Consider the following 19,365-nt stretch of genomic DNA (forward strand, 5'->3'; position numbering starts at 1 on the left):
ACTCAATTGGTGGGACCTCACATATGTCAGGGGGTCATGTAAATGAGCCATTCATGTAAGGAGGAATATGTGACATATTTTCCATAAGTGATTATGGCTTCAAGTCAATGTGTAATTGTTTTTTGTTTTGGGTCCGTCTTCCTTTCAGAAGTGAAGATGGGTCTCTGGCGTCCTCTTAAATCACAAGTAAGTCACTTTATCTTAATAGCTTTAAAAGTAAAACTGTTGGTTTGCATATATCTCGTGGTCCACGTTGACATTATTTCTTATTGGTTTAATGGAAGACAATTAGGAAAGGCAGTACCTGAAGTTTTATGTTACAAGCGACCTTACATTTCAAGTGTGCTAATATAATTGATCTGATGAATGAAACAAAACAATAAGATTTGTTTTCTAAACCTGATGTCAAAGTTTTGTTCTTAAATCGAATCTCTTTTGTTTTAAACATAGGTTCCACTACTCCACGCAGAGATTCACATGCTAGGCTTTGGCACACTGATACTGAGTGGCACCGGTCAATCAGGAGCCTCAATATTCATTATCATCATCATATTTCATTTCAGTATATGTGTTTTTATTATGTCAATAAAATTAAGTATTTCCTTTTTTCAAAAAGAAAACAAAGTATTCCCCAAAATACAATATAACAGTAAAAAAAATCAAAAATAAAACAAACTTTAATATCATGCATTAAACAGAAAAAAGTGATTACTAAAAAATCCCTTACAGAAGGAAACAACAAATTAACAAATATATAAAGATCTTTATTAAATAAAAAAAAATTAAAACTTTTACTAAAAGTTATACATAACTAAAGTATGTTGATATCTACTAATCACAATTTTCACAATATTAATAACATTAAATTTAAATAAATGACAATTATTAAATAAAAACACATTTTAAAAATATTTAAGGTAAAAATCAGTTAGTGTTATAATATTTCGCGGCGTAGCGCGGATTTTGCCTAGTGGTTATATAATACCTTTATATTTGCATTTTTTACCCTTTAATTTTAAACTACAAATTCGAAATTTATCTTTATCTCAGCCTCCTCGTAGGTTGTATAGTGTGGTTAGTATATAAATTGACATTATTATTAATAAAAAAGATAATAACAATTAGGAACAAGGGTTTAAGGGTAAGGGCAATACGTCTTCAAGCGATGGCCACAATCTTGTCTTCCTCTCCACTTGCTTGAAACCGACAAAAATCGCCACCATAAACCCTATTTTATCTTCGCGCCTGCAGCGAGGAGTCACTCTCTTCAAGCTGGGTCGATTAGCTTCGCTTATGGCCATGGGGGTTTCCTTCACCTCCCACAGCAACCCTCTCCTTCGCCACTTATCTCCTTCCCCTTTCTCGCCTTTTCGTTCTTCCTTCTTCCTCGTGCCTTGCCGTAAAACCCTTCAAAGGTTTCCACTCTTTTTTTGTTCATCTCTTACTTCTTCGTCTGTTCCTTATTATCCATTAATCTGCTCTGTTTCTGTAGTGGTGTTCTTGTCTTCAGTAAAGTTTTAATCTTTCTTCTTCTTCTTCTTCTTGGTGTCTTTGTTGATGTTTTAGTTTGTTAAGAGTTCACTTGATTGTGGATTAATCTTCTCTGTTTCATAGTTCTTAGGTTCAATTTTCAGGGAAAGCAATAGCTTTGTTGTGTCTTCATTTAATTGAAGTTTGAATTTGTTCTGTCTTGTAACTTTTGTGGGTTTTAAGTTGAATTTTGTTCTTGTGAATTTCAGGAGATTAGCTTCCACAGAAGGGAGTGTTGGGTATTCGACCTCCACAGTTTGTCATGGATTCCAAAACCCGGTTCATCAGCGGCCATCTTCTGTTGTGTTCAATGGAGAGTGGATACTTCTGTCGGAGCCTAACAGGGCAAGGATGGTTCCAAAGACGAACAAAGTTGGGAACCAGACAGAAGTTGGAGAAACCGTGAACCATCAAGTTCCTGGAACTGTAAGTGCTTGGAGGGACGAAGCAAATAAGTTTAGAGCAAGACATGGCCAAGTTGCTACTAGAAACCTCGATGATGCTTCTTATTTCAGCGGCTCATCCATCCCAGTTACTCCACCTAGCGCCCCTTCCTATGGAAGAACCTCTCAGAAGATTGATTATGGAGTCAAGCCTAGAGGTAATAACAGTACTTCTGCTACACTCCATAAAGAATCGATTGGCGTTATGCAGTCTGAACCTGTTGTGACGTCGCCAAACAAGAACTTGGAGGTTGTGAGGCTTCAAGGAGATGGAAAACCAAAACCTCTTGTGAGCGGAAAGGCGTCTGGTAAAGCAAGCAATGTGAATCCAGTTACCATTTCCAAAGTGGAGAAAAGCAACGAACCATCGAAAGTCCGAGCAAACCTAAGGAGAATATATGACAAGGTTGTTGTTGTTGATACTGTGCCGGCTGCGAGGAATGTGGTGGCTAAGCTTGTGGATCAATACAGGAATCTTGTTCACTCTTGTGATACAGAGGTGTGCTTCATTTTTTTCTGTTTAAGTTAGTCATTTTACAGTTATGAGTTCTATTGTAATTCTTGTTTTTTCAATGCTTATAGGTGTCCGATATTGAGGTGAAGGATGAAACACCTGTAGACCATGGCAGACTGATATGTTTTAGTATCTATTGCGGGTCAGATGCAGATTTTGGGAATGGAAAATCTTGCATCTGGGTAGATGTTCTTGGTGAAAACGGCAGGGAGGTTTTGGCCGAGTTTAAACCTTATTTTGAAGACTCATCCATCAGAAAAGTGAGTTTCAAACAGTCTGGCACAACTACATCTTTGATATGTTGAATTAAAACCTTGATATGTTTGGCTTTATTCGTTTCAGGTGTGGCACAACTACAGCTTTGATAGCCACATTATTAGAAACCATGGAATTGAGCTTTCTGGATTTCATGCTGACACAATGCACATGGCGAGACTGTGGGATTCCGCGAGACGGACAGAGGGTGGTTACTCGCTTGAAGCGCTTACAAGCGACCCAAGAGTTCTTGGGGGCACACAGACAAAGGAGGAAGCAGATTTCCTCGGCAAAATTTCGATGAAGACTATTTTTGGGAAGAGAAAGCTGAAGAAAGACGGAACAGAAGGGAAAATAATTGTCATCCCTCCGGTTGAAGAGCTTCAGCGAGAAGACCGAGAGGCTTGGATATCGTACTCTGCCTTGGATGCAATAAGCACGCTGAAGCTTTACGAGAGCATGTCAAAGAAACTGCAACTAAAAGAATGGCGTCTTGATGGAAAGCTACTCTCAGGAAGGACAATGTTGGACTTTTACCATGAGTTCTGGCGACCCTTTGGTGAGCTTCTTGTCAAAATGGAAGCGGAAGGGATACTTGTGGATAGGGACTACCTGGCTGAGATTGAGAAAGTAGCCAAAGCAGAGCAGCAAGTCGCTGTGAGTAGGTTTCGAAATTGGGCGTCTAAGTATTGCCCCGATGCAAAATATATGAACGTTGGCAGTGACACACAATTGCGTCAGCTCTTCTTTGGTGGCATTTCTAACAGTGAGAATGATGAGGTGCTTCCGGTTGAAAAGCTTTTCAAAATTCCAAACATTGACAAGATTATTGAAGAGGGCAAAAAGGCACCTACCAAGTTCAGAAACATCAAGTTGCATAGGATCAGCGATACCCCAATCTCAACTGAAACGTTCACTGCCAGTGGTTGGCCCTCTGTTAGTGGGGTCACTTTGAAAACCTTGGCTGGGAAAGTTTCTGCTGGGTACGATTTTATGGAGGATGTTACAGATACAAGTGCAGAAGAAGATGATGATGCTCAGCTACTAGAACAAGCTTCAGAAGCGCAAAAGGCCAAGACGGATGTTGACACGTCTGCTTATGGAACAGCATATGCAGCGTTTGGAGGGGGTGAAAGGGGAAAGGAGGCCTGTCATGCTATTGCCTCATTGTGTGAAGTTTGCTCCATAGATTCGTTAATCTCAAATTTTATTCTTCCATTACAGGTAATTTTTTTTGTGCTTTCTGAATTTTCAATTTTTTTTCCTTCAGGTTGATTGATGTTTATGGAACTGTTTTTCATGTCTGACAGGGAAGTAATGTATCAGGCAAAGATGGTCGAGTCCATTGCTCCCTGAATATCAATACAGAAACTGGCCGCTTATCAGCTAGGAGGCCAAACTTGCAGGTACTGTATATATATTTTTTTGTCCAAACCAACATTGCCTGAACCTAATTTTTGGTAATCAACCGAGCATACTGTAAATTTTTGTTAGTTTGTTTCTGTATTGTTGTTACCTAGAGCTAGTAGTAGATAATTTCATGTGAAATGGTCAAGTTTTATTTTTCTTGGCAAACACTAAGTAAATGATCTTGTAGTTGCATCTAGAGTTTGGTACTAAAGCTTTACTTTATCTGTCTAGAACCAACCTGCGTTGGAGAAGGATCGGTACAAGATTCGTAAGGCCTTTGTAGCAGCACCTGGAAATTCACTTATTGTGGCTGACTATGGGCAGGTGAGAATTACAAAGTTGATGTTGTTGTAGAAACTTTCGGTTGGGTACACTCTATGACTGTAATTCCTCCTCTGTCTTCAGCTGGAACTTAGAATTCTGGCACATCTTGCTGGTTGTAAAAGCATGATGCAAGCTTTCAAAGCAGGTGGAGATTTCCACTCGAGGACTGCCATGAATATGTATCCACATATTCGTAAAGCTGTGGAAAATGGGGAAGTGCTCCTTGAGTGGCATCCGCAACCTGGGCAAGACAAGCCACCAGTACCCTTGTTGAAGGTAGATCTATCCTTGTTACAGTTGGTCTAGAATCCATCGTAGTTGACATAAGCTTTGTGCCTAACTGTTTGTGGATATCTTATACTCAGGACGCCTTTGCTTCTGAGAGAAGAAAGGCTAAGATGCTCAACTTTTCAATTGCCTATGGGAAAACCGCAATTGGGCTTTCTAGAGATTGGAAGGTAGTATCAATATTAATGTTAGCACTGATCAACTTTGATGTGTGATTAAGCTACAACAATGCCATTATTTTTTCTCATCCTCTAAAGGTCTCAAGAGAAGAAGCTCAGGAGACGGTCAATCTATGGTACAATGACAGACAAGAAGTAAGGAAATGGCAAGAGTTGCGTAAGAAAGAAGCTATCAAGGATGGTTATGTACTCACTCTCTTAGGAAGGGCTCGTAGATTCCCAGCATATCAGTCTCGTGCACAGAAGAATCATATCCAAAGAGCAGCCATCAACACTCCAGTGCAGGTTTTCCATTTCGTTCCTTTTGATTTATCAGAATACTGATTTCCTTTTGCTATTTCACCAATCTCGACTCTGAGCATCGATGATCCACACTTACAGGGAAGTGCAGCTGATGTTGCAATGTGTGCAATGCTGGAAATAACGACAAATCAACAATTGAAGGAGCTTGGTTGGAAATTACTTCTACAGGTAACAAACGAAGAATATAAGCTTTGATTTTGTACACTTTTTTAGCCTCTATTCGTTTGAAAATGTGAGTAACAACAACTTGGAAACAGATTCACGATGAAGTAATCTTGGAAGGACCAATGGAGTCAGCGGAAATGGCCAAGGATATAGTTGTGGACTGCATGGCTAAACCCTTTAACGGCAAGAATATACTCTCAGTAGATTTATCGGTTGATGCGAAATGTGCTCAGAACTGGTATGCTGCTAAATAAGCTTAAGAGGAACAAGACAACACTTCAAGGAAAAGGAAGAAATATTATTTTTGGCTATTGGTTCTGGTGACCATGAGGCAGTGTTTGGGTAGTAGATTTGGCGTGTCGGCCTTTTTTTTTCTTCTGTTGTAAATGTTAGAAAAGCCTTTAATACAGTGGGCAGTGTAAATAGATCTCTATTCTGTTCATCTAACTTGACAATGTTTGAATGCAAACTTATGTTATAATCCCTGTTCGAAAACGTGTCATCTAGGACACATAGTCGCTGAAAAAACTTGCGTGGTGATTTGATGCTATTTGGTTACTTAATCATTAGTGAAAATTTTAAAGTTCATCATTTTGTATATTTGTTATATATTTGTTATATTTCAGTTAAAGCTAACAAGATTAAGAAAAAAGAAACAGAGAAATCGCAAAAAAAAAAAAAGAAAAGACAAAAATGAGATTTGCAGGCGAATTGTTGAAGACAAGGACATTTTAATCATTTGACTTCATTAAACCTAAAAATAAAAATAAAAGTACAAAGTGGCTACAAAGAGCAAATGAGTGAAGAATACAATGTGAATGCGTTAAGTAAGCGAACACTAACCACATGACCATATATCAACTGCTTGAATAATTAACATATTTAATATATTTCATTGTGAAATGAGATAAAAGCCCTAAAACTACTCATTAAGTAAACAACGTCTAATTTCTAAATAATAGATTCGATGCTAGGCGCTACTTCACTACACGCGTACACCTAGCGTAATTTTAAATATGGTTATAATAGATAATAGATTAAAACAAAAAGGTAGAGAGTGAACAAATTAGAGTGAAAATGACATGACCAATTTTTTCAAAGGATCAGACCTAAGAAGAAATATAGTGATACAGAGAAGCTGGTGAAAATGCTTCTCACTCACTTGAAAAAAGGATAAGAGAATTTCAGGTGATGGATAGTGATTGACTCAGGGACTTATCAATAGTTTGCTTACAGTAAAAATAGAGCAAATGAGTGACGAGTACGATGTAACTGCAATCGAAGTACAACAAAAGACGATGAAATTTTGTGAAGATGGGGTTGATGTAAATGGAGAGTGAAGGAAAGAAGAGTATTATCATTATGGATATTAGTGATGAGCCTAACTCACACCTAAAAGTTAGCTCAAGAGTGGAAGATTGCCCATACACATATATATTGCCCAAAGACCATTTGCCCAAACGATGTGGAACATTAATAGGCCTCCTCGAGACGTGGATGGGAAACGGTCCAATGGAAATAGTCCAAGCCCAACATCTCGGAAATACACAGCAATATGGGCCACTTTTAGAGGCTACATAGGTAGAAAACTGTTTATATGAGAATCATATATTGGGCCAAACCTTGGGCTCTGATACCATATTAGTGATGAGCCTAACTCACAGCCAAAAACTTGCTCAAGAGTAGATGATTGCCCATACACATAAATATTGCCCAAAGACCATTTGCTGACCAGGGAGACCTGCAAAAAGAACCACACCATCTGAAGCAATTCTAGAAAGGTCAGGCAGGGTCTTGTTAAGGTACTTGGATAGGAGATAATCAAGAGCATCTGAGACGATCACAAGAGATAATTAAGAGCATCTGGGGCATTAATATGGGACCAACAAAGCAGAATGTTGGCTCAATGAAGGAGAAAAGAAGAGAAGATAGTCTTCAAAAATTGAAACAAAGAAAAAGTTGAAGTAGAAAAGACATTAGCGATGATAAGAGAATGGAAAACCAGAGGACACAAGATCAAAATTGAAGTTTCTGCTTAGCTAACCATCTGATCTGAAACTTTTCAAGAGGAAAACAAGACAACAATGTCACACATTATCAATAGTTTGGTGTGAAGAAAATTCTACACCAAATGTATCTAATATACAACAAGATCTTTAATCTTTACAAACCATAACCTTTAAATATATTTTTATGGTTGATGGTTGATTAACAAGCCTTAAACAATACGGAATTTCATGTGAAAATAAGATAATTTTCTTTAATCTATTTGCTATATATAATGCTACTCGTAACTGGTTTGATCAGATAAGATGAAATTTAGATGATACTTTTTTTTGTTTGACAACCATTTGATACTTAAAGATAAAAGTTTCACATGTTTTTAGGATTTATAAGAATAACTTTCTTAATGTTTATAAAATCTGTCAGAACTGAACTATTAAATTTTATATCTCATTGTCACAACTCAACAACAATATATTGTGCTAGCAGAACTTTGGTTTTTCCTTTTAGTAATAGATAATTACTAATAGTCTAATACTATTAGGATTAAATTAAGCTTATCTTATCCTAACCAACTTGTTAGAGATATCTTGGGCTGCAAATTTTCAAAGCTTATCCAATACAAAATATAATGCATAAGCTTGCATAGAATGTATTTAGGAAACAAAACTGTAATGAAAACTTCAGATCAATAAGAATAACTTCAAATTAAAAAAAAAACTTCAAATCACACTACAAGAAAACATTTCCGTAATGACGAAATAGAAATTCGTCATAACGTAGACGTAAAATTACAAGGAAAACGTTTCGTCGTAAATACCTTGTACATTTACGATGAAAGTACGTCGCGAAAAATATTCGTCGTAATTTTACAAGGATATTACGACGAAACATGTTACCGTATTTATTGGTGAAAACGTGTATTCAATGCGCTTTAAATTGCCTAATTTCGTTGTAAATTCCTTGTAAAACCGATGTAAGAGAGATGTAAAACCCTAGTAAAATCATTGTTGTACTTCACCTACCAAACTCAAAAAAATTTCTATATATATGTCATTTCTCGCAACTCACTCTCTCACAACACACAAGGGAAAAGAAGAAATTTTTTTTGAGAAAACAAAACTCCAGAAAAATTATAAAAAAAACAATTCCCAAAACAATTTCCAAAAAAAAATTCCAAAAACAAATTCTTAAAAAAAGTGGCGGATGACGGTAATATCTACGAGTTACAGAGTTGGATGTATTCCCATAATGATTCGGATGGGAGAGTGACGAATGCATTTCTGAGCGGGCTAGAGACATTCATGTACCAAGCGGACTCTACACCGATCACGCAGGAACGCAGTAATATGTTATGCCCTTGTCAGAAATGCAAGAATTCAAAATTTGCACATAGTGAAACTGTATGGAAGCATTTAGTAAACAGAGGATTTACACCACAATATTAGTAGTAATAATAATTTTGAGGATGCTGGTAATAATGAAGAATTGAATCATTTGTATAATGAATATAATTATCATCAAGAAGATCAGATGATAGATCATGATAGTAGGGGTGGGCACAAGCCGAGTACTTGGTATTTTCGGTATACTTAGTACTCGGCTTGGCTTGTACGAGTATTAAAATTTTGGACTTGTACTTGGTTTGTTAAAAACGAGTACTTATAGTTTCAAGTACTTGCAAAAAATGAGTAGATTACTCTTTAGGACACATTTTGAGTTTCTTTTACATTCATAGACACTTTCCACTTGTGATACACTTTTTTGTGGGGTCTACTGGATTTTTGGACAACTATACCCTTAAGAAAATGAGAATGTTAGTTTTTTTATTATTTTTCTTATTGTACTTCATATTTCATTTGCTTCTCAAAATCTAAAATATATTAAATAAAAATAATTGTCATAATAAATTATATATAAAATTCTCTATCTTTTTAAGATCCATTTTCATATATGTATGTTAACTTGTAAACAAAATTAATTGTGGACGTGGACTCCAAAACGTGGATAGTAGAGTTATACACTAGTTGTGGACATGGACACCTTTAAGAGCTTGTTGTTCGCTATATTCTCTGGGAAGAAGAAACCCACATAACCATGTTTCAACCGTTACTCCCACCGTCACCGGCACGGCCGACACCATCACCACGATCGAGTTTTGGTTCTAACTCGCTAAAGGTCTCATCTTTCGATCTGATGTACATCAATCTGCTGGAGACTTCCTCGTGACCACATCCAATCCAACGCAACTAGCTCTCGATCTACGATAAGACAGCTCGATCAGAGATGTCTTATCCATTGGAGCTCGATCAGAGCTGTCTTATCAGAGATCGGGAGCTAGTTGCGTTGGATTGGATGTGGTCACATGGTAAATCTTCAGCATCCAAAAATGATATTTTTAGCAAGTTGGAACCGCTCGATCGTGGTGGTGGCCTCAGCAGTGCCGGTGACGGTGAGAGTAACGGTGGAAACGTGGTTATGTGGGTTATTCCTTTCCAGAGACTATGGCGAAGAATAACCTCTTAAAGCTATCAGCCAACGACCTTCGTGTTAAGATGTACATGTCCACGACTAGTATATAACTCTACTATCCACGCTTTGGTGTCTATGTCTACACTGAATTTTGTTTACACGTTAATATATATATATATATATATATAATTATATATATATATATATATATATATATATATATATATATATATATATATATATATATATATGAAAATAGATCTTAAAAGATAGATAATTTTATGTATAATTTAGTATGACATCTTTACGAGGAAAAATAAATGAAAACATAAAGTGGAATAAGAAGAGGAGAGAGATTCATGTGATGAGAAGAAACAACTTTTATATTAAAAACATAAATGCAATGAAAGAAATAATAAAGTCTAGGGTCATAAGAGTCTTTTTGGCATGAGAAAGTGTGTCTCAAACACAAAATGTCTTATAGTGTAATTGAAAAATGAGAAAGTGTCTATGTGTAAAAAACTCAAGAAGATTTTGGAGCTTTATTCGGTAATGATTATGAGGATGCTAGAAAGAAGTACATATTAGGTAACGCCATGGGGGTGTTTGGGATGCTGAGACTCGTGATCGAGCAAGTGAGTTCAATGTTGTAACACTTATCTAACAGTCTTAAGCTATTGCATCACAAATAAATAAACTGATGATATTTTACTCTATTTTTCTCTAATAGAGCACTGAGTAGTACGTCAAATGTAATAAGAGTAGGAAGACATTTAACCCTTTCCATCAGACAAAAATTAACATTTATATAAATATGCTAGGTTTGTTACCATTTTCAAACATAAACCATACAGATATTAGTTATCATCAGGAATTACTGTTTCTCTGTGATGAAAAGAATATAGAAAGTAAGAATAGTTCAGATGAAGAAGATTCGTCATCATCCGTACCATGTTCATAAGTATTAGGTAACGCCATGGGGTGTTTGGGATGCTTAGATTCGGCATCCTCCGTTATTTTTTATCTCTTATCTGCCTTTATATTTATGTATGGATGCAACAAATATACGAAGTTTTGATTTTTTTAGCAATTAAGGAACGATGATGGTGTTTGCCTATTCTTTTTCACTGCCTCTTTCTTTTACCATCTGTTCATTTTTCAATGTCAATATGTACTTCTTTCTAGCATCGTCATAATCATTACCGAATAAAACTCCAAAATCTTTTTTATCTGCTGACCAAAATTTGTCCTTTTAAACCTTGGACTGCTTTATTTGTTAAACCACATTAGATTCTCTGTCAACTACGTTCGAATCGTCTTTTTTTCTCTTCTTTTGAGATAGTAAAAATTTTGAACGACATACTTGGTTTCAAACAGGCTTAAAACTGTTAGATAAGTGTTGCAAATTAAATCACCACAAGGTCTCATAAAATCTATCAAATAAAAATGTGAAAATATACAATCGGGGCTTCTAGTTCTAGTGGTAAAGGGCTTACAGCTGTGAGTACCGCCACCTGGGTTCGAATCCCGGCCACTGGGGAATTAACATTTCGGCATCGCCAGGGACAGAGGACCGACACGTGGCAACACGTGACTAGTCTGGATCACTTTTGTGAGGCCAGGATACCTCTGTATAATTCAAAAAAAAAAAAAAAATATACAATCGGAGCAAAGTTGAAGTAGTTCAAGAAGTGCAACATGAACTACAACACAGAGCATGAGCATGAGACGTGGAGTCAGCTTGAGGGAAGTATTGGAGAAGAATCAATCGATCTTATGTGTTAAGGAAGATAGGCTTAATCGTTGAATAACCGGAAATGAAAAGTTTTCATTAGGTAGATCATTAGGCTTAGGGTTCTCCTATAAAAGAGGTGTTGGAATTGTCTTTGTTGGGCAACACAAAAAAGTGCTTTTAGCTAAGAGAAGTTTTGAAAGGCCGAGCAAGGAGTAGCAAAACACTAAGGGTTAGAAACATGAGCAGTTCAAGAGATTTGGTGCAAGTCTTTGAACATAAGTGAGTAAGTCAAGGTTTGTCTTGATCTTGATGAAAAAATGCTTTTAAAAATGATACTCGTAAATTCATTTTAAAAGGACATGTAGTCGTAATTCTTGGAAAGATTACCCTGTGTTATTGTGTGTTTAGTTCCTATTGCAGTTAACTCTCACATTTACAAAATGAGCTCTCAGTTACAACCTCCCAGCCAAGTTTAGTTGGAACTACGCTATTGCAATATTATTAGTCGAGCGGCTGAGTTCTCCATCAGTGACGTCTTCCACTGCCTCCATGTCCACGTACGTCAGATCACTTACCTCCAAATACGCCAACACCGTTTACATGAACATCAGACTATGCCAATTTGCCAGAGCTCCACCACAAACACTATGTACAACTCAAAAATGGAATTTGAGAACGATAATAGAGAGGCACAGTACACAGAAGGGTTTAAGGAACATTTCTAGAGAGAATTTGAAAAATGAGGAACAACTTTTGATCTTTTTGGTCATTTTGAACATATTTTATCATTCTGTAATAGGAAAAATAGTAAATTAAAATATAAAAAAATTAAAAAAAAATTATTAGGTACATAAGTATGACTATTTATATGCTTTAATTTTTTTTAAATAGTAAAATTATATTTTATTTTATGTCTTATCTGAAAATAGAATACTCATTATGTCCATCTACTTAGTTTAGAAAATCGGATACTAAGTATTGTACACAGATCTATCGTTGACATATAAAGTAAACAAAACATTATTATATATTCTACATTTCCTATAATTTGTCCGGTTTTATTCTGGCAAGATATCGTTAATCTACCTGAGGCTTGACAACTCTACACTTAGGGAATAGTAGATTTGTCACCCACTATGCAATGTTCTACTCTACGTAGGATCATATTATAGCCAAATTTCATATTTTGGTTAATATCTTTTGTAAATCTATATGAAATCTACAATAAATCTCGCACATTATATTTTCTCCCACGTTTTTACCTTTTAAATATTAAATCAATTACAAAGTAATAGTATTTGTAATTCAGATTAATATATATATATTAATTTAAAGGTATTATGGTATTAACAGGAATTTAAATCATATTTTCTAAATAATCTTCTAAAAGTTCTACTTTGGACAAACTCAAGTTCTAGATATGCCATTTTTTCCATTTTCATATATATTACAATAACGCTAAGAAGGGCTTTCACCACTTCCAGATAGGCCTGGAACTTATTATCTGAGATCCGGATTCGATCTGAGATCCGCTCCGGATTCGCTCTGAAAATAGGATATTCGGGGTGCTCGAATCCGAATCCAGATAGTAAAATTTTGGATCCGTCCAAACCGAATCCGAATCCGGATATCTTAATTTTTAGGTCTGTATATCCAGATCCGGATCCGTATTTTTAAAACACATTAAATTTTTAAATTTCATTAGTATTTATATTTGTTATTATATTAATATTTATACATGAATTAATCTTATAATATTATATTTTATTTTTTACAATATTATAGACATATATAAATATATTTATAAATATTTGATCTATGTATTATATTAAAAAAATAGTATTTTATTTTCAAAAAAATATTATTTTAATTATTTTTACAGATCCGGATCCGGATATCCACGGATAATAGAATATCGAGATGTATATCCAAAATTCGGATATCCGAAAACCACAAATCCAGATCTGAATACTAAATTCACGGATCTGATGGATCCGGATCCGGAACCGGATATCCCAAATTTCTCGGATATCCGGATCCGTCCCAGGCCTACCTCCAGGCTCCAGCTATCGGCCAACAATTTGTGCGACAGTATGACTTTTTTTATTCTATTCTTATGTTATGCATAGAAAATATATAGTTTGACTAAAGTCACCACACGTTTACGTAACAACTAATAAAATATATTATTTATCTACTTCCATTAATATGTCAATAAATACACTTCAACAAATTTACATTTCGTAATATTCACAGTACAAACAAATACAAACAACATGTTATTAAAAAAATATGTCAACTTTCAAGGCCTAAACAAATTACCTATCACATAAACTCCTTTCCCGAGAACTAGCGACCATCAGGCTAGTAATAATAACAGAATAGAAAACTAACAAATCTATACAGTTAGCAACTCCAAGAATTAATATACAATATACACAATGTTAACTGAAATCAAAATCAAATTACAAAAATGACAAACAACTCTCGCCAAACTCGGACAAACCATTAGTATCTTCCCTATTAAAAGAGAAGTACCATTTTTATCTACTACAAAATAGTCATACTAGAAGTCTAGGTCTATATATTCAAATAATTTTTTTTATTGTTTACATTAGTTTATTTAATGTATAACATTTCTAAATAATTATAAGGATATTAATAACAAATTCATTTTAACTATAAATTTAAATTTTAGTTTTAGGAATAACAAAATCTGTTGAGAAATAATCTAACAATTTTTTTTTTAAATTTTCAATATTCTTTTAATTAATGCACTGATTAATTTCGCAATTAGTAGCTTAATATTATTATAAATTAATTTTAATTAGTTTTTTTTATTATAAACAATATAATGAAATTATATGCTAATTTTATAAATTTTATAAGTATATTTTACATTATATTAAAATAGAAGTAATTAATGAATTACATATTAAAATTATGTTTTTTGTGCAAACATATTAAAATTATGTTGAATTGGTAAACCAATATATTTTAAAAAATAATTTCATTAAGATAAATAAATAAAATTTCATTCACCGTTTAAAGTGACTAAAATATCATTCACCTTTTAAAATGATTAATATCATAAATTAAGTAATACTTTTTACAAAAAATAAAATTGTTAACATATGTTAAATTTTAATATTTAGAACTATATATCATTTTAATAGTTTGGCACGTAGTGCTCGGCAACAACCGTCTTTCGTCGTACACATGGATTCAGAGTTACCACCTTGGTTTACAGAGTCTATATGAGTCTGTGAATGTTTTTTGCTGTCAAAAAAAAAAAACTATATATCATCTATTAAGTTATTTTTAAAATGACAGCAATATATTATCATAAATTATTTTATACACAATAATATAAAATTTTATATCTATAAATGAAATGTTATACGCACGGATGTGCGGATTAGAATCTAGTAATATACATAACGTCTGCAACAGACAAAAAGATGTAACCTTTTTTTTGGTGAAACCAAAGATTGTAACTTAATGTTTAATAATAGTATTGAATCTTTTTCATGTTCCTATAGCATGATTAGTACTAATATCGGTTAACACTAACGTAGTTATCTATATATATTCATACTCCAACTCAAATTTGGTATTACGTATATGAACAAAATAATATTTTGTAATATTAATTTAGCAACACATTAGCAATATTTTATTTAAATTATCACTACAACAAAACATAGGATTTACGATGAACGATATGTTATTAATTCGTCATAAATAAAGTGTTACAACGAATAAATAATGATATCAAAATAGTCACAAAACACCATTAAAAAAATTCGTCTTAAATTTCAGGCACATCGATTCGTCGTTAAAATCGTCTTTAACCTACGAGGAAAGGGTTCGTCATAAATTACTCGTAAGGCTTCATTGTAAAGTCCTCGTAAATATTCGAAGTGAACTCGTCGTTTAAATAGTGTCAACACGACGAGTTTATAAGGAAGTCGATGTTAGTTCCTCATAAATATTTACGACAAATTTACATGTACCTCCTCATATATTCCTTGTAAAATTTTATGAGAAATTTACATCTACGTCCAAGTAAAAATATGTAAAAAGTTATGAGGAATTATCATGTACTTCATTGTAAGGTCTTCATGTTTATCTCTGAATATTGAATTTTTGTTTTAGAAAAAAACTAAAATAACCAAAATTTAAAAATTATAATATATTAAATTTGTTAAACAATAAAAATATTAAATTATTAAAATTATTTAATAATTAAATTTTAAATAATAAAAGTTATTAAACAATAAATATTATTAAATAATTAAAAGTATTTACAAAAATATTCAAATATATAGTATAAAACAAAACTGAAAATAAAGCTAGCGGAGGAAGTCGTCGTCTTGGAACTAGTCTCTGGTGATCGTTCTCTCTAACTAAGCTGCCTCCTTATCCGCGGATCAGGAAGGTGGATCTGGAATCCCGAGTACTACCCGTCTATTCCATAACATCCTCTGCATCTATGGATTTCTGTCCGCCATAAGGTCGAGAAGACATTCAAAGGACTCCATGCGAGCTTGCATAGATAGAATCCAAATCAGACCGCATCCGGGAAGACTCTTCTTCCCTTCTTTGGGCATAAATCGATGTTGATCATGGAATATCGCTAATATTCTTATCCCCCGCCTCTTTTTATGGACAATCTGCAAAAGAAAATAAAAAATACTTAAATAATAAAATTATTAAAATACAAAAAGGTTAAGTACTAAATAAAAAAACCATGAAATTGTATATTATCTCTAAAAATCTTGTGCATGGACAACTGGACGGGCTACTCATCTGGAGACTGCTGCATCAGCTGAGTCTAGCATTTTGCAACCTGAGCAGACACGTCATTGTGGATCTTCTCTGACATAGGATCCACGAAAAGACTGCCTTGCGAGTGTGTAGCCCAAAAAGCTCAGAAAGCGATGGTTGCTCTCCGCCTTTCTTTGCGGCTTACAAAATAAAATTTAGATCAAATTCAGTTAATAAAATTATAATTAAAGAAAAAATATTGAAATATAACATTTATTTACCTTTTGCAGACAAACGCCTGAGTGGCATATTTGGCCTGAAGTGTGAACCATTGACAAATGTCGATGCTCATCACTCGTCGAACGAGTAGTGGAGCACCGCTGCGATTCGGACTGAGTGGGATTTAGCTCAATAGCTGATGAGACCATTCCATACATCTTTTGTGAGAGAGGGGGCTTTGCTTCATAGCCCATGAGCTCCCAAATGACTTTCCAGTCGGAGACGGTGTTGCATAGGCACGTCTTTGCCTTCAATACAATTTTTTCCTTAATCTTCTCGTTAATCCCAGTGGACCAATTCTATTTTTTCTTGAGAATGAATATTAGAAAACAATGGTAAAATATATATTATACTAATTAAGAAATTAACTGTTTAAATTTTATTTTTGTACTAACCGCCAAACACTTAAACCAACTGGTTTTGACCATGTCAAAACCACTAACCACTCTGTTGGACATGTCCGTCTACCCCAAACCTGGAAAATAATAATAAATAAGTTAAATAAATTTATTGTAAAAATATATTATTTAAATCATAGTAATAGTTTATATATATATATATATATAAGTTTCATGTGGTAGATCGGGATCTAACACATCTAAACCCTCTCATCCCAGCTGGGCGGAAAGATCTTCAACGGTATAACGAGAGTATAGTGCATCAGGCGACAACAACAAATCATGATGTACTCCCGCTGCAGGGGGAGGAAGAGAACGGTCTGGAGTAACCTGATCATGAGGAGCATCGTTTGTAACCACATAAGGAGCATCGTTTGTAACCACATGAGGAGCGAGTGGAGGTGAAAAGGGAGGAACCGGAGGTGCAGGTGGATGTGCCAGTCATAATGATTATGAGATTTTGGGACAAAATCCGGAGCCGTAGAAGGACCCTATGAACTAGATGTGGGATCTCAAGTGCAGAATGTCTCACTATAATGTGGTGGTGGACCCTTTCTACGAACCATCTAAAACAAATTCAAATTAGAAAATTATATATAGAAATTGAAATCCAATTCCACAACTTAATCTCTATAAATCCCACCTAAACTTAACTAGCTAAAAAAAAAATTACGCCTTTTGCCGAGGGAAACGAGTGGAAGTGAGTTTGAGGGGAACAGCCGAAAAGTGGGGGAGTGAAATGAGTCGAAGTATAGATATAGAAATAGGGTTCCTCGTAAGGTCATCGTAAATTTACGATAGCCTAGCTTGTGTTTTTTCTTTACGACAAATTAACCACATCCGGCGTTGTCATTTTACGAGGCAATTACGACGCATACCATTTACGAGAATGTGCCACGTCTAGTGTTTCTTGTAAAGTGGACTTTGCGCCAAATACCATTTATGACGATTTTTCGAGGAACACTTCTGAATCCCTAAACTTAAATCCCTAAACCCCAAACCATATAATACTTCATATATTTATACATGATTGTCATAACTTCCACAGACATTTATTAAATCTTAATTCATCATTAGAGTCTGAAATCATTTATAAATGAAATATATTAATATTTTCAGAAAGAAACATTAATTAATATTAGTTATGAAAATATTACATTATTCAGATTCATCATTTAAGTTATCATCACAATATTGTACATCACTTTCATCAAACTCGTCTTTATTTTCTTCATCGGTCTCATCGCCAGGACAATTTCATATTCACGGTTATGTAAATCATTAAGAAGGATGTCATCGGTTTATTGTTCATGTGCCTCTACTGCATTGACACAAATGCTTGTTGTAAAGGGGGTCATCTCCACAGATAATTATATCTCGAGGTGTAATTTTATTAGCAGAAAACCAAGTAATTCTGGAATCTTTGATCTGGGGATATGAGATGAAGCTAACTTGGTCTGCTTGAGATAGAAATGGTCTTAGGCAATCATTATCGATCTGATCGATTATTTTCAACAATATTCCTAGACCAACGCTAGTATGCGCCTAGGTATCTAATCCAATAGGATTCGGGTTCCGTTAATTGATTGCACTCTTGTGCCTCTCAATTGTCCTATGATTCTAGGTTCAAAGAATTAGTCACACTCTCAAGATTTTCCAACTACTCTAGATCCTAGTATTACAAGCTACCCTGGTGTAGAGATCTATAGATATCCTAACAATCATATAATTCAGAAGTTCATTCAAAACCCTAAAAAACCTAGATCTAGCAGGTGGATCTACTCAGACATGATAGTTGTCATAGAAATCATAGATGAATAGAAGAAATTGCAATAGATATTAAAACCAAAACCAATGGAGTTCCAAGAGGACTCTGAAGGAGTTCCTCCCTTCTCTCCTAACTAAGAACAATCAATAAAAGAAAGTGTAGCCGTCAACAATGGCTTAGAAAATACATAAATAGGGTTTTAGGTCGTCTAAGGGTATTCTGGTAATTTGTAGTTGCTTCTGGGCTTCAGTCAGTCATAAAATATGCTCGGCCCGTATTCTGGCATCACCGTCGATCGACACCAAGGGTAAACCGTCGATCGACAGTCTCCTCGACAGCTTCCTCTCGCGAGGCAGACTGACCACTTTTCAGTAAAACGGGCATAACTTCTGCTATAGGATGCTGATTGACCTCAAACTGGTGGCATTGGAAATTTAACTAAAAGTTCAATATAACGTTGGGAAGGTCTTCATCCATAGCTAGACATCTGACGCGTCTTTGCAGCTCTGCATTCAAAATGCTCCAAAA

At 34.7% G+C, this 19,365-nt stretch overlaps 1 protein-coding gene across 1 annotated transcript; it reads left to right on the forward strand.

The window, feature by feature from the left end:
* The first annotated feature begins 1,153 nt into the window (after positions 1–1,153).
* LOC106451652 (DNA polymerase I A, chloroplastic/mitochondrial-like) lies at positions 1,154–5,896 on the forward strand. Its single transcript, XM_013893603.3, has 11 exons — positions 1,154–1,415; positions 1,740–2,472; positions 2,556–2,747; positions 2,830–3,966; positions 4,053–4,148; positions 4,384–4,476; positions 4,558–4,752; positions 4,842–4,934; positions 5,022–5,228; positions 5,325–5,414; positions 5,504–5,896. The coding sequence occupies exons 1-11, from the start codon at positions 1,294–1,296 to the stop codon at positions 5,663–5,665; spliced, it is 3,120 nt and encodes a 1,039-aa protein (XP_013749057.2). The 5' UTR covers positions 1,154–1,293; the 3' UTR covers positions 5,666–5,896.
* Positions 5,897–19,365: the final 13,469 nt, after the last annotated feature.

Source organism: Brassica napus, chromosome A5, assembly GCF_020379485.1.
Source record: "Brassica napus cultivar Da-Ae chromosome A5, Da-Ae, whole genome shotgun sequence".
Lineage (NCBI taxonomy): Eukaryota > Viridiplantae > Streptophyta > Magnoliopsida > Brassicales > Brassicaceae > Brassica > Brassica napus.